This window comes from Gymnogyps californianus, chromosome 3 (genome assembly GCF_018139145.2).
Source record: "Gymnogyps californianus isolate 813 chromosome 3, ASM1813914v2, whole genome shotgun sequence".
Taxonomy (NCBI): Eukaryota; Metazoa; Chordata; class Aves; order Accipitriformes; family Cathartidae; genus Gymnogyps; species Gymnogyps californianus.
Window position 1 is genome coordinate 37,155,309 of NC_059473.1, and position 15,785 is coordinate 37,171,093.

At 41.8% G+C, this 15,785-nt stretch overlaps 1 protein-coding gene across 1 annotated transcript in view; it reads right to left on the minus strand.

Moving 5' to 3' along the window:
* Positions 1 to 15,785, minus strand: part of LOC127015162 (opsin-5-like) — a 30,272-nt gene that overhangs the window by 13,017 nt on the left and 1,470 nt on the right. Inside the window, exon 2 of the mRNA XM_050894932.1 lies at positions 8,452 to 8,657. Within this exon, the coding sequence (XP_050750889.1) occupies positions 8,452 to 8,657 (206 nt within the window). The remainder of the gene's footprint in view (positions 1 to 8,451; positions 8,658 to 15,785) is intronic.

Here is a 15,785-nt window from a genome sequence, read left to right on the forward strand (position 1 = left end):
TAAATGTGAGGTAGGACTATTTAAGATACTTACAGATACTATCAGAGTGATTTTTAAGTTTCATATGAAATTTTGCTTAAAAGTCAGTGAGAGTATGTGGCACACAGGGAGGAGCCAGAAGAACACGAATTGTTCAGCCCCGTGGTGAGAAGATCTTGAATGACGAAGGTAAGTGATGGACAGCATTTTTTGAGAGAAGACATTTAATCTCTTAGAAACACACATGAGCACAGAAGACAGAGGAAGGCTACTATTTTCCACATAAGGAAATAAGAAAAGGATGTTTCAAGGCCCTCTGAGAGGAAAAGCTAGTGCAGGAATCAAAGTTTAGGTTTGGAAATTCCTGGTTCTGTAGGAGTACTATCAGGCAACGAATGCCCTTTCCAGGCAGCAGTGTGTGGTTTGACACAGTGCTTGGGTGGCATGGGAGGGGCTATGTCAGACTTGTTAAACAAGGAAACAGATAGTTTGAACATTCATAATTTTTCAAGTACCAAATATATAACTTCCCTAATTTGTTGCAATTGGCTGCAGAAATAATAATTTACAGGAAAATGAGGGAGAATTCATGGCTAATGAAAACTGGCATAACTTCCCCGCAGTCGCATTAGTTACACTGAAATGATCTTCTATGTTGCTAATGAATCTGTTTGTGCGAAGGCACAATTTTCCCCCCCTTCCCTGCAGATGAAGTATTTTTCTCATTAAAATTTATCTCACAGATGTCTACATGAGCTGCTTTTACCTCTTTGACTGCAATGTGTATGCTCTTCAGATTATATCAAGGCAGACTAGAAATAAAGAAATAAGGAAGACTAATATCTCTGCAACTTTTTTTTCCAGTATCCAAATCGCAGTTATGCAAGGAAACAAGAATAAGGATACATTCTAGTGTTCATATTTGAGATATAAACCTTTTTCAGAAAAACATATCTGGGAGAGGAAGATTTTTGCAGCACAGCACAGGCAAAGTAAAGGGCACTCTTTTTGTGAGTTTGCCTTATAGATCAGTCTCCACATCCTACCTTTCACAGTGAATCAGCATGCTAAGGTGAGCTGAATACAGCGCTAATGTTACACACCTTTTCTTCAGCACCTTTAACACCTGTTTTATCTGTTAATGCTCTTAACATTAGTGCCAGTTCCATGATTTGACTTTGGGTTATTTTCATCTTACTGAAATGTTAGGAATGATAAGCTATATATAAGTAAAATCCCAGCAGTGTTTAGTTTCTTTTAACATCTTATAGGCAGATAGCTGAACATTTTTCAACTAAGCAGACATTCCTGCTCTATTATGATTTGAGAAAAAAATCTGGTTTCTCCTGGCTGAGCCTCAATCTTAGAGCTACATGCTTGGACACTGGGACATACAGTGATATTGCAAGATTTTTTACACCAAGCAAGGCTGAGCTAGCTCAGCCTTTGGATGGGAAACCTCCGCCAAAGTTAGCCTGCTGCAGAAAGCCATGCTGAGGATGAAGGTACTCCTGCAGCACGCGTTTTGGCTCCACTGCGCGTGAGCACTAGTGAACTCGAGGTGTGTCTTCACAGACTGTTCCCCACAGGGAGAGAGAGGAGGAAAAACGTGGAAGAACATTCAAGTACTCTCAGATGTGGGCAAGGACAGTTAAAGCAACCATCACTACATCTCCCCGTAGCTGGCTGGGAGGGAGGGTGAGCGGGAGCAAACCTTTATCCACCTCGACAGATGTTGCTAGGGGTAAAGATGAACAGCTTGTGGATTTGTCTGGGTTTTATGAGCGAGAGCTCTGCGGTGAGTAGGGTACTCACATGGGTGGCTGCTGGGGAGGATGAGAGGCAGAGGTGGGGGTGAGACATATACGCAAAGGGTGCTTGTTACACATGGAGTGAGTTGAAAGCCGGATGATTTGGTGAAGGAAAAAAAGAATGGATGATGGAGCAACGTGAATGAGTGGTCATGCTGGAAGAAGTTTGATGAAGAATGCATACAGATACTGGGCAGCAGTGATGCTCTCTGCCATTTTCTTCAGTAATCTCCCAAGTACTGGGAAGGTAGGAGAAAGGAAGCCTGTGAGGTTTCATTTTGGTCCTTTCCATCTGCAATTGCTTTTATTACCTGGTCACACTGACTGCCGAGCTACCACTGGTCAGTCATCTCACCCAGAATGTGAGGGAATACCGTACCACATACAGTAATACCTAAACACCGTCTTGGTATTTACAAACGCATAAAATCACAAACTGAGTCAAGAGAGTCAATAGTCTAGCTAAGTCAACAATTGGTTGGTTTTACCAGTTATATTAAATGGACAGAAATCGATGTCCTTCAAATCTACCCTATTTATAAAAGAACATAAATGCCTTTAGGCTTTTTGATTTATCAGACAATTTACAGAACATTTTGTTAAAAGAAAAAGGTATTAATCTTCTGTTTCCTCCTCAGACAAGATTTAGCAATATTTTACAATCCGTGTATAGGAAAAAAGATAAACGCGTGTTCCGAGAAAGCAAATGCCATCAATAAAATATAAAAGCATTTATTCAAGATTACAAGTCCTCCCCTCAAAACTTCTGAAAAGAGCCCATATATTTTGATCTTACTGATCTCAGAATTTCCTATTGTCGCAATTTTCCTTTTGGTGTTTCAGATCCCCACGTCTAATTTTTACAAAAGATGGACATTATTTCTTCTCAGAAATGTCATACTAGACCTCTAAACATTTAATAACACCCAAAATGCTGGATTTTTTAAGTGCTAGCAAGAGGCAGTGACTGGAAGCTGAATCTACAAAAGGGGGTAAGGGCCATTGTGCTCAGCTTTGCAGGCTCTGGTCGCTTGCCTGGTGCAAGGAGGGTCGTGCTTCCGAGCGTGGCTCCTAGATTGGACATGGCAAAAGCTGGTGAACAAAAAAGGCTCCTAAAGTAGCCAACAGAACAAGGTGAGGGGCATATCTCACCTCCCTTTGGATTTTTAATGCCTTACTCCAGGCCGCAAAAGATTGGAATTTCTTGGTATTCACAGCCATATCCTTCCCTTAATTGTGCAAGACCTTTCAAAAATTAAGCAGTGTCACTGTGAAAAGCAGAGGGATTGCTGATCCATTCTCCCTTTTCCCCCATGGAGGGTGCGGGAGAGCAGGATTCACTTTTCTCCATCCAAAGGTGCTCAGTTCCACATCCCCTGCCTCGGACCATAAGCTCCAAGACTATTCATCATATGGGGATGCTCCACTGTCCTTAGAGCAAACAAATACTGGGGCCAGAGACAAAGAGAAACTCCCTATGTGAGTAGTCAGACACCCATTGGAGGGAGGGGAACCCTCCTTGTCCAACGGCAGCATTGTTAAAGCAGGGCTATTGCACATCTAATCTAGCTTTTCTTAGAGATTCCCATTTATCTGGGATTTCAGCTGGCAACTTGATCAGCTACACCACCACAATTCGGAAAAGTCTGCTAAAGTGCAGGAAATCCCAGACATTTCCATGGGTCACATGCTCCTCAGTGCATGCACAGTAAGTCTGGCACTTCTAGAAAATTTTGGACTTCCCAGCCACACCACGCCCTTTCAGAATGCACATATGCCACAGGTCTGGTGCTGTCAGGCAAACTGTGCACAAATGAATCAGGGATAACAGAGTAAAACAATACATGCATGCAATATGTGGGGCTTACTGCTGCTCAATACGTTGCCAGTTGTTTCTGTCCAGGGTATGCCAGACAGAAATACAGAAGCACTGTATAAAGCATCAAAGCATTAAGCAGTACAGGATTCAAAACCAGGTTTCCTCACTGCTATCTAGTGAACCCAACCAGAGGGTGAGACAGTCATTTCTCTCTCTCTCTTGCTCCCCTTGGTGGCTTTGTTATTCTGCACACCACAAAACAGCTTCAGCAAAAGAGGGTGAAGGCAGGTCCTTCCAGGCTGGCCCTCGGTGGGATGGTGAGGGCAGGCTGCAGGGAAAGAGGCGGTGTGGGCTGAATCCTGTCAGGCAGGCTACTGTAGTGCTCACTAATACCTCAAAGCTGAACACATTTTTTTTGGTTCCTCCTGAGGCTGTTTCTGCACAGAGCCGGATCTGCTAGGGATGCTCTGGCACCATCTGGCTGGCCAGATGGACCGGGGATACCTAGACGTACAGTGAGGTGAGTGCATCTGCAATAATAGCGTCAGTCAGCACGTCGGTGGCAGTGGGTATGTCTGTGACGGTACCATGACCTGGAGATAACTATGTTGTGCTCTTTTGTGCACAGCTGAGATGCATCTTATACATAAGAAACAGTCAGAAATAAGTTATGTTTGTCTAAAGAAGCCTATACAAACAGAGTGAGCACATGATAAGAGCAGTCAATTTTCTTGACCCTCGTAGTAAAATTCTTAAGTATTTATAAAATTAATGTCAAAATAACCAAACCGTATTCCAAAAAAAAAAAAAAAAGAAAGAAATTAGAAGAGTGAATTAGTGGAAACAAGTTTAAACTGAAGTACCAGGATTATGAAGGATTTCAAATTCTAAGGCACCCCACAGCCCATCCTTGGTTTCTGACATGACTGCAATGCACCTATGGGGATCAGATAAGTTATAATCCTTCCCCTATATTTAGTTATAGGCTTCCTGAAGCCTGCATCTTTTGTATTCACCACATGATTAACAGATACAAGAAAAACTTTCTGTTGGTTGATTAATAAGGTTTAGAAGCAAGTGTGGTGTTTACCTGCAGAGGATTAATATTTCTCTACTTCCTACGTGTAAGAACATTTGCACACAATGTTATTTACAGGTTTGAGTACAACTTCTAATTCAGCAGAACATATGAATAAAAAAATATATGGGAAGGACAAAAATATATCCTGAGGTAGCTTTTCACTAGAAACATGGTCAATGGGGAAACAGATGGCTCTTGGTTACTGGCTTACATTCCCTGACCTGAACTTTACTATATGAACTGGTTTATTTACTGATAATATTACCAGAGGCTAAAAAATGAATGTGCTAGAGACTGCCTGTCGTCCCTCTGTCCAGATCAGGACTAAGACACAGTGGTAGAGCAGGGAAGGGATAAACAAGAAGTGAAAGCAGAATCCAAAAGCGACCCTTGGAAAATCATATCCGTACACAGCATTCAGCAGGGGCAGCATTTGGATACAGACCTACCACGCAACCTCTTTCCCGAGAGGAGAGCTCTGTCAGACCTCCAAAAACAAAAATAATGTTTGGCATGGGGAAGAATAGTGGTGTTTCTTCCATACAGAAGAGGAGAACAGGAGCACACACATCTGTCCCATTCAGCAGGTACGCTGCAAGATGGTCCTTTCAGCTGGAGATGCATCTTTTGTTACAGAGAGTTTTCACAGACTAGGCTGTTTTGAAAGAGAAGAAGTATCTGTCTGTCTTCTTCCCACTTCCTTTAACTAGGGCAGCCAAGAATGGTGAACCTTAATTTTGAAAACTGTTACCCGAGGGCACAGAAGGAGGCCCAAGTCAGAGGAAAGGAAAATAGTTAGGTGGATTAAGTGAGGTGAGCTCATGAAATTTCTTCATAAACAGAAATGACAGGCTAGCTTGGGAAAATAAAGTTTCCCTAAGCACACCTGACAGCAGAAGCTGACTGATCAAATAGGAGTAAATGTGTAGTGAAACGGACAACGACAGAAAGCCAAGTAAGGCCATCCTCTGGACTCAGCAAAACAAACCAAGTCAGGGAGAACACACAGGCTATGCTAAGGAAAGAGCCATGTTCATGTGTGCAACAGCCCAAACTGTCATCCCAGCTACTTGCAGAGGAGCTTGAGCGCGGTGAGGGGAACAAGAGACACTGAATTCAGAGAGCAGTGACAGAAAGCATGGGCTTTACCTTCCAGGCACCAAGCTCCTCACTCCTGATGTTCCGGATGTGAGACCCATTCTGGTCAGACTATGACTGTATCACGTTTTATAAATACCAAAAAACAAGCAATCAAAACCCTACTGCTGTTCAATGTTGAACATTTTTAGAATGACCTTTGTGATGGCTGTCCACACACACACGGAAAAGTTCACATCTTTTTTATGCACAGAAGCTTCCCGCTATTTATTCACAATATTCTTCCTAAAAAACAGCCACTCTACTTCCATAAGTTACTTTTTCATCACTGGCTTCTGTTTTGTCAAGCTTAATAATCAAGAAGCTGGATGTCAGGATTTAAACATGTTTTTGAGACCCCACAACACAGAACAAAATCTTGATGGAAACAGGAATCCTACACGATTTTCTCTCAACAAGTCAGAAACAGCTCAACCACTCAACAAGTCACAACCAATTCAAACTATTTGTTCAGAGTACAAATTGACTTTTCCAGGTTACCATGAATTTTTAGTTAGCATTAATACAGTATCAGTTCCTATTTGAGAAGATAATTGTTAACTTTTAGACCCTACAGAGGATTACCAAAGCAGAAACTTTAATATTTTGCAAATCAGAGTGTTTAGAAAAGCCAACGCATTATTACTGTCCTGAACAAAATCTTTGGATCCCAGTACCTTAAAACTTTGCTTGATATCCATGTTTTACAAATGAATGCTGTTTAAAACCAAGAGATCCAAATAAGATTACTTAACACACCCTGACCAACAAACTATTTGGGTACCCCAAAAATGTTACGGACCGCTTCTCTCCTTGTAAAGGCAGTTCAAGCACAGCAAGATTAAGCACATCTCCATCACATTAAGTTCAAGCGCACCTCCATCCCAGTCTTTTTACATCTAAAAAAAAAAGCCAGATCATCGTAAGGAGACTATAAATAGCTCAAAGTCAGCCAAAGAGGAACTCCCAGGCAGAGGCATCATGAAAGAAAGCTGTAAGGCTGGTGACAGAAGACCCCTGTGCAAATCAAGAGGTACAGACACAGTGTGCCATGCCGTGTTGATTCCTGTGTGTGTGCTGTTTTTTACAGCCCAAAAAAGGAGCCACAGCATAGACGGGGCTCTGGAAGAGCTTGGACTGGGGAGGCAGAATGGTCATTTAACGTTACCTCTTTCAACCTGGTGGGTTGTAAATGTTAAGTTATACCACAGCTCTTGGTTCAGGACTTCACACTGAATGGCTTACCCTATCTTACATAGGAAGTCTGCAGCAAAGCTAGAACTCAACCCAGAGATCCTTTCCTTTCTCAATCATAGCTCCAACCTTCCTTGAAACAGGGGAAAATGGGAATCTGTTTAATTCTGAGTGTAGGTGTGAATTTTACAGTTTGCAGGTATGTTTTTGTTTATCTGTTGACTTCAAAGGTTTCTATTAATAAAAAAACTAAAGAGGTGTCCTCGAAGTTTCTCCTCAACAGACCTTAGATTGCAATTGTAGGTGTTCTTATTAGAGAAATAGTGGGATTTTGCTGAGGAAATACTTAGCTTCATTTTGATAAATCCTTTTCTGCCAAATGGCTATGGATACATATTTTAAACAAGAAAATAATATTTTTTTAGATCAAGCTACAGCTCCTAGGTTAATCAGAGTCTTCTATGGGAAGTCTTCCTCTCTGGGTAAACTGAACCTTTGTATTGAAAGGGAGAGGACATGAGCTGTAAAAGTTCTTTCATCTGTTTTGCCCAATAGTTCAACTTCCTCTTTAAAAAAAAAAACCAAAAAAACCTCCCAACAAACAACAACCAAAAAACCCCAAGAAAAGAAGATTATTTCTCTCTCCCTTTTCCTTCATCATGAGCTTTCTTACACCTTGCCGTAGGCTATCCTGTCATTTTCAGATTTTTGATTCCCTCATGAAACAGACGCAGTAAGTATAATCTTTCTCACAGATGTTACTGAAAGCACCAGGGAGCCAGGCTTGTGCCTATCTATCCATGGGATGTATTTATATTCTGTCTATGCAGGTGTGTTTCAGAATTAACAATAATAACATTTTCCAAGTTCTCCAACAAAAAGCTGCCTCCAAGTTCAGGGGTGACTGTGCCGTAAAGTTAAGTCACTCATCCTACCACAGGAAACAAACCAACCAAGAATTTAGGAGTAAGATTGAAGAGTTATGACTGGTTTAGCACAAGAAGTTGTATGCTAAAACGTAGGGGTATACCCAAGTGCTGTTTGGAGGCTTTGCTCTACGCACCTTGAAGTAGGAGTCTACATTGTTTTAAGTCAAATGTTAAAGTGCCAACAACCAGGCTGACTTCAGGGGAGCTGAAGACAAGCACCGCCTATACCTTAGCTTTCCAATGTGAGTGGGAGCTATGACATGAAGTAAAAAAACCAAACTAGTAGGAACTATTGTGAATAGATAGAAAAAATCACTGCAAATTGGTCAAACACTGATCAAATGCATAGATTTATGGGTGTAACAAAACCGAACACTGTCCTTTTGGAAGGTCAATCAATATTTCTTTTCACTCTTTTGGGCCTGTCTGGTTATTTATATACAGCATATACACAGAAATAGCTGCACCTATTTCTTCTAATGAAGTGTAATCCAGCCTTACCTGGCAAGTCCATATCGATGTGATAATGAATCCATCATCTCTGAAGACATTGAAGATTTCAATGATCCCCCGTGAATAACCAAACACAGAGATACTAGCATCTGATACTGCCAAGTTAAATGTGAGGTAGTCGGTGGGCTGCAGAAGATGTCTTTGTTTATACAGGACAAAAATCACGATGCTGTTTCCAAACCAAGACAGCCAACCTGGGGAAAAAAAATTAAATCCATGAAATCAAAAAGCAAATAAAGCAAGAAGCAGTTCAGTGTGTAAATGTGCAACGTCTCTTCTAAAATTACCCTTTTGTTCCATTAGAAACAAATTAAACCAGATTATCCATTGGAAAACCTATGCATGAAGCCTTTTTAAGTAGCTGGGTACATTTCAGAAGCAGGAACAAGTGAATAACGCCGTCAATAAAACAGAACAAACATGAAGAGCTGCTGCTGCATCTGTCAAAGATCCACCATTTAAGGGCCTAGAGAAGTGTTTTTTCCTAAGTGGACAGATGAAACTCATGAAAAGTAACACCTGGGAAAAAAAAGAAAGGAGGAAAGATTGGCAGAGTGGAGCAGAGACTACAAACAATCTGCCAGAAGCTGCAGCTGTTCAGGTACATTGTATACAATAATGGATACATAAAGTTCATGCACATAGCCAGAGAGCCGCTTTACCAGTCCTCTCTTGAGAAGTGCAGCTAATACGATTAAGTTTCTTCTCTTAGAACAGTCTAGGATCTCCTTGCAGCAAAGCCTGTCCCAGATGGGAATATTTTTCATTAATACACCTGATAATCTATATGAAGAGAACATTTAGAACACATCTTTTGGAAGCTTTAAACTATTTTTTTATTTATTTTTAAAGAAAGTTGTGTCCTCTCTTACTCTGCAGGAACAGAGATGCCTGACTTGTACGTGTCTAGTTACATGAGGAAAATGCAAGGGAGATGACTGTAAATCTGGTGAAAGTCGACCAGATTTACGTTTTGGAAATGATGTAGACACGTAGAAATGAATGACTTTTAACAAAATGTTTGCTCATAAGCGTCAGGCTCAGTGTTGAAAATGGGGCTTAGCCAGTGAAGGGGGTGGCTCCAGGGCAGCTGCCAGAGTGGGGCTGAGCAGCAGGTCAGGCAGTACCTGGCTCCCCGTTGTCTCCCATTTCCACCCCCCAAACCAGCTCTGCCACTGCTGACATAGGCAGCTTCACTTCACCTTGGCAATGATGTGGAGAAAAACACCACCTCTTTTGAGTGCCTGCAGCCTAGGACAGGTTTAGGAACCCAGCAGCTGGTGGTTTTGTTACCCACAGCTGATGCCAGGGTACAACATTAACTAGCAGGTGAGGGAGAAAAGAGTTGATCCTTAGCCCTCTATCCAGGCACAAGCAGTAGATATCCCAGAGTAAGGGTGCTGTATACTGACACAGCAAGAGGTCAATATATGCACTGAAGAGGGACGTGACGCAATGGCATTGCACAGCATCTCTGGATATTCAAAGGAGTTAACGAGATGAAAGATGGCTGATAGGTTTAATGTTGTAGCAAGAGGGCAGCTGCCTTCCTTCAGGAAGCATCAACAGCCCCATGCGTCAGGAACCCAGCACTTCACTGCTGGGCTGCCTTGGCTAGGAAGGGAGGGCAGAAAATTGCCTTTGAACCTCCAGGCCATCTGGGAGTATCACGAGCTGAAATGCCAAAGAGCAAGGCACTTGTTCTCCAAGAAGAGAGGTTGGGTACTTACTGCCCGGTGAGGTGCTCTGGGTAGTCTGGAGTGGGAGGGGAGGTTGTTGATGGGCCAGTCTCTGTACGGCACTATAAACTGCTTTTTCTGCGGAGCAATTTCCTTTTAATAACTTCTCTTTGCAAAATTGCCAAGCTGCTGCTGCTCTGGCTTGCTTAGAAAATCAATATGGCTTACTAAAGAGCTTTTGAACTGGGAAGAGCTGACATGTCGGCATATGGTATTAACCAGAAATAGTCACTGGTGCAATGATACACTGAGATACATACATATATTTTATATATATCTCGTTACAAGGATAAGATCAACAATAATAAATACATCTTATTCTGGCCACTAGGTGACAATGTTTCTTCATCGAGTCTCATTTCCAACGGCTGCATGCATTTTAAGTCAGGAATTGTTTCTGACTTTTGTCTGAATCTAGGTATTATAAATATGCACAGCAGGGCACTGGAGGAGGATGGCTTTGGGAATGCATCAGGATAGTCTGCAATGCAAACATGGTAGTTATGTTGTTTGTGTACGTCAGCTCTACCTTCTGTAAGGTAAGATAGTTTTCAAGGCAGTAGGCATGGAAATATTTTCCCTGTCAATATGAAGACATAGTGCTAAAATGGCAGACAAAATAAAATGGCACCTCCTCTGTAAATAGCAAAATTTTGTCAATGCAGTGTAATGGATAGGAGGGCTACCCTTAAAGCATCAGACACGTGCACTTTCTGGGAATATACAGAGCAAATTCCCCCTAGCCTGGAGGGTAAGGGAGTTTTCAGTTAAAGTATCTTAAGAGATTGAGCAAAACATCATGTAAAACAACAATACACATTTTAGATGGAGGTGACAGAGACACAGTATTTGTGACCATTTTTTGGAACTACATTCACACACTGAGGGTGGGGATGAGGGAAGCATCAAAACAAAACCAAAACAACAAACAAAAAAACAACCAACACCAACCAAAAGAACACCTGAAACCAGACAGCCTCCCCCCCCCCCCCCCCAAACCCTGACAGCACAACAGGGAAAAAGGTTGAAAATGCAATGCAGAGGAAGCACAGCAATAGCTCTGACACTCTCACTGAGGGTAGGGATCTCCTCAAGTGCTTTGCAGACTGTATGTTCCTCCGGGTAGATCACATGCAGATCAAGAGCCCAGAAAGAAACCTCTGAACTTCGAAGTGCTATAAGGCCTTGATGTCACCAGGTGGCATCTCAATAAAACAGAGGACAGAAAAGAAACAACTGAGGGAACTAGTTTTATTTTTTTGCAAGCCGCCAGCAATGTTCACTCACAAGAGTATATGAAAAAAAAAAACCAAATCCAACCCCAGCATCCTAAGGTAATCCTCGTGACAAAGGACAGGTTCCAGCTGAGATCAAAATGTGGCAGAGAGAGAAAAAAATAGCAGATAGGAAGAAACTAAGCACTTCCACCCAATATAAGGTTCAGAGAGGAATCACCACATTTCCGCCATAAGCTGTAACGCTGTCTGATATGGGCTGCTCATCAACGAGAGATGCTGGCCCTCCTGAAGTGGCAAAATACACAGATAACATGCAATTACTGAAGTTCGTTAACACAGGGCAGGACTGAGAGCAGCAGCTGTGACACTGGCAGTATCAGAGTAGAATAGGTTAAATGAGTGTTGATAAATGCTAAATATTGAACAGCTAAGGAGTCACCTTTACTCCTCAGACACCCACAGAAAAGTACTTGGTACCACATTTGCAAACATTGGGAGGTAGGAGGAACAGGATGGACAGCAACATTAAAAATGTTGTATTGCTCTTACATAATTCAGCAGTAATCCTTCCCCTGGAATAATACCCCCTAATAGAGTATTTTATTCCATAGATGTCAAAAGTGCTCCACAAACGAGGCTGGTGCTGTTATCCATGATTTCTGGGGGAGGTACAGGAAGGCTGCCAAGCAAGCTGGTGGTAGTCAGGAACAGAAACCCTGTCGACAAAGTCCTGTATCAGCGTGCTGTCTGCCAGCCCATGCAAAGAAAGCACCGAAAAAGTAGCCAGCAGGAGTGACTAAGGATATTGAAAAGTCTCTCTGCTGAAAGCGACTGAGAACAGTGAGATTGTTTAACTCCGGGAATAGCTAAGAGGGAACAGGACAATTTTACAAAGATTTCTGCCAAATCACTCAAGCCTGAGCATCCAGATGTACCCTATTTTTCTCTCATGTACCTGAGATGGTCTTTGAACAAGCAATAAACACCTGAGGCTGCATGCAATTTTATTATTAACATTCAGTTTATGTTTTTGCAGAGTTAAATTTGTTACAAGGAAACTGATAGCTCCAAGCTGGTCATCCACATTTCCAATAGATGACTGCATCTGTGCCCAGCTAAGATAGGTTATTATGCCTTGTACTTAGACTTGTTCTTATTAGACATTGTTGCATGGCCTTCACTTGTAAAGTCTGACAAGAATGAATTAGAAAAATGGGTGTTACAACTCACCCATCTGCAGTTTAAAATATACAAGGAGCCTTAAGTGGAAGAATTCAAGAAATGAGAGCAAAAGGTGAAGGCTCAGTGTCACAAGACAAGCTATACTTTTCCCTTAGCAAATAACCTTATCTCTAGGACGGAAATTGGATTGAACATCTAGATATAGAGCAGGCATGAATGAAGTCAATTACTGATTCAACTACCTATACACAAGCATAAATGTCTATATCTGAAGAGGTTTGCTGTAAAAGATTTTCAGACTAGAAAACTTTATTTAAAACAGTGATAAAATCTAGAGAATTTGCAAAGCTGTCATTAACTATTGCAACTGTGAAGTGACCCTGCTCTGTTTTTAGTCTTCGCTGCTAATTATACATACACAATATCCTATCCAGGGCATATTGCCAATTTTGGCAGGAAGGAGAAGAGTCATCATGTTTTAGACTTGACAAAGCGTGGAGAGATTATTTGTTCAATAAATGCGATCATTTTGTGGATGAATGTTTTGTGAATAGCTTGTTTCCTTTCCCACCTTCTCAGATTCATCTGTCAAACAATGTCCCAAAATAACACTCATTCTGTCACTTGTCAAATAACAGTTTACTATTACCATTCGGAAACGTGTGCCATTTAAAGGCATGTTTGGGTCTTGTGGTCTGTTCCAGTTTTCTGATGGGATTGGTAGTGCTCTCAGCATGCCTTTCTGATATAAGCCCTCACAAAAAGTCAGAATTTGCTCTCTAACAAATATTCTCTCCTACTGACTTAAAATTTCCTTTCATGCCAAGTATTCACTCTAACAGTCCCAGTTAACTGTGAAACTAGTGAAAACGAGCACAGAACAAATTGTGTATAAATGCAGAAAAGAACAATTTACTTAAGAATTCCAATTAATAATTATGAAGAAAAAAATGCTTCATTTTTTCCCCTCAGGTCTAAGCTTGACTTAGCTAGCAGCTGTGGACAGCACTTTTAAATTGCACCTAATAATTTAAACTATACAAGGATTTTCCACGGTTCTGTACCACTTAGGGCATAGGCAAAAAGGGGTCAGATGTAATGCCAGCAACAGGACAAGCTCCCACCTGTCTGTCAAAGACAGTTCTGAGCTCATGGAAGGGAAGGATGGAAACAGAGCGCTGCCTTCAGAAAGGGGATGCTGATGCAGCTCACCTAATGAAGGGTAACACGGTGGCTGCTATCACCTGCAGATAGTGCCTCAAAGCACGCTATGATGGCTCACTGCTATGGGATTGGCATTGTATTTTTTCCCCACTTTGCTGGTCCCCTGGCCAAAGCATTAGCAAGGAGAATGATGGAACGGTGACTCAGATGCCAAGAAGCAGCGCAGTGATCTCAAAATCCACCAGCATTTGCAAAATGCACTCATGCACTTTGATGCTGGTTTGCTTGTGATGTTAGTGTACAATACCTGTTCCAGTGCGGGCTTTGAGCTCAGGTTTCCATGCGGTATGCTGAGGACCGCTCTGTCTGGATCTGATACAGCCTGGCTGGTGTACGATGTACGACACAGACATCAGTGTCCTGTCTGTCACATATGACATCCACGCTACCTGTGACATGTGAGAATTTCCAGAAGGGGACACGCAAAGAGGCCTCATCTCAGCAAAAGGTGTTAGATCATGGTTCTTGGATATTCACGTCCTCTGTCAAGATGTGTGACTGTGGGAAGACTTGGCCAAAGACACTTACGTTTTTTGGACTATATCCAGCGAAGGTGAAGAGATTCAGAGGAACCCCATCTTCTGGGTAAGTACTAACACCAATCACATACTTCCCTTTGGTGTCAGAAATGTATGTCAGAATTTGCAAAAAGCTGCACTGGTGTACTTAGATTCAAAAGAGAAGAAAACATGTAGCAGTTACAGAAGTGTAATCACTGAAGCTGTTTTCCAAGGCATCAAAAAAACAAAAGTATGAAATATGAACATCTTTGGGACTTTGTAAGGAAGTACCCATAGACTCTTACAAATGCAGATTGTCTTTCCAGACCCTTAAAGAAACGCAGGTATGGGAAGGTAAGGCATGGACTGGCCTTTGTCTTCTGCTGCCAGAAGGGCAAGAGGGTGTCTGCGTAACACAGTACTTTGTTCTGCCACGTCACTGCTCCCCAGATAGACTGAGTTATTGGTGTACATAAAACTAATAGCTGTAAATTGTTATGGTTGGTGCTTGCACAAGTGCGGCAGTAGACCTTTGAGGAGAAAAAGACATGAGGACTTTTCTGATTTACGTATTAAAGATTTTTTTCAAAAGTTCGTATTGCAAAAAGGTATACCTACCTCCATCACATTTTAACCAGACCCATGCTACACTTAACTTGGAGTAGTGCTATTACTGGTTATATATACTCTGCAAGAAATGCAACTTGAATTTTGAATCTGGAGGTAAGTTTCAAGAATAGCAGCTATGACATGCCAAGCACTTATAAGCTTGGCAGAAGGATCTGGAGCAATCAAAACCCAGTAGACATGCAACCTAAAAGCTCAGGCACCTAGGTACTTTAAAAAGTATTTGCTAGAAGATGTGGGATCACCATTAGGAAGCAGCAGGGGAAAACACCTCTGTTGGTCGATTGATGCAAGAAGTTTGAACTACCAATGCGTGCAGAGGCAACACTAGGAGGGATCAGTAGAGGTGGGGAAGTGTAAATATTAACGTGAATGTTGATGGCAAGATCTTGCTTGGATGCTGTATTCAGTCCTGGCTACAAGTTAAAAAAAAAAAAAAAAAAAAAAAAAAGAGTCCAGGTTGGAAAAGACAGCATAAAAGGCTGCTAGGATGATATGCAGGGAAAGGATATTATGACAGGAGACAAATTATAGTACACCCCCCCCCCCCCCCAAAATCAAACAAACAAAAAGAAACCTCTCACTTGCTTAATATAGGAATACAAAGGTTGACCACAGGGTATCATTGTTCCTTCAGGAACACAGACTGGCCGTAGGACGTTAATTGCAGGCAAAAAAATTATTTCAATTAAAAGGAGTGACAAAAAGGGTATAAACTTGGTGTGATCGCTTTAGCTAAGAATTTAGGGAAGGGCTCCTACCCAACAGAGAAACAAAATGAGGAACACGCTGTCAATTGGAAGAGTGGTAAC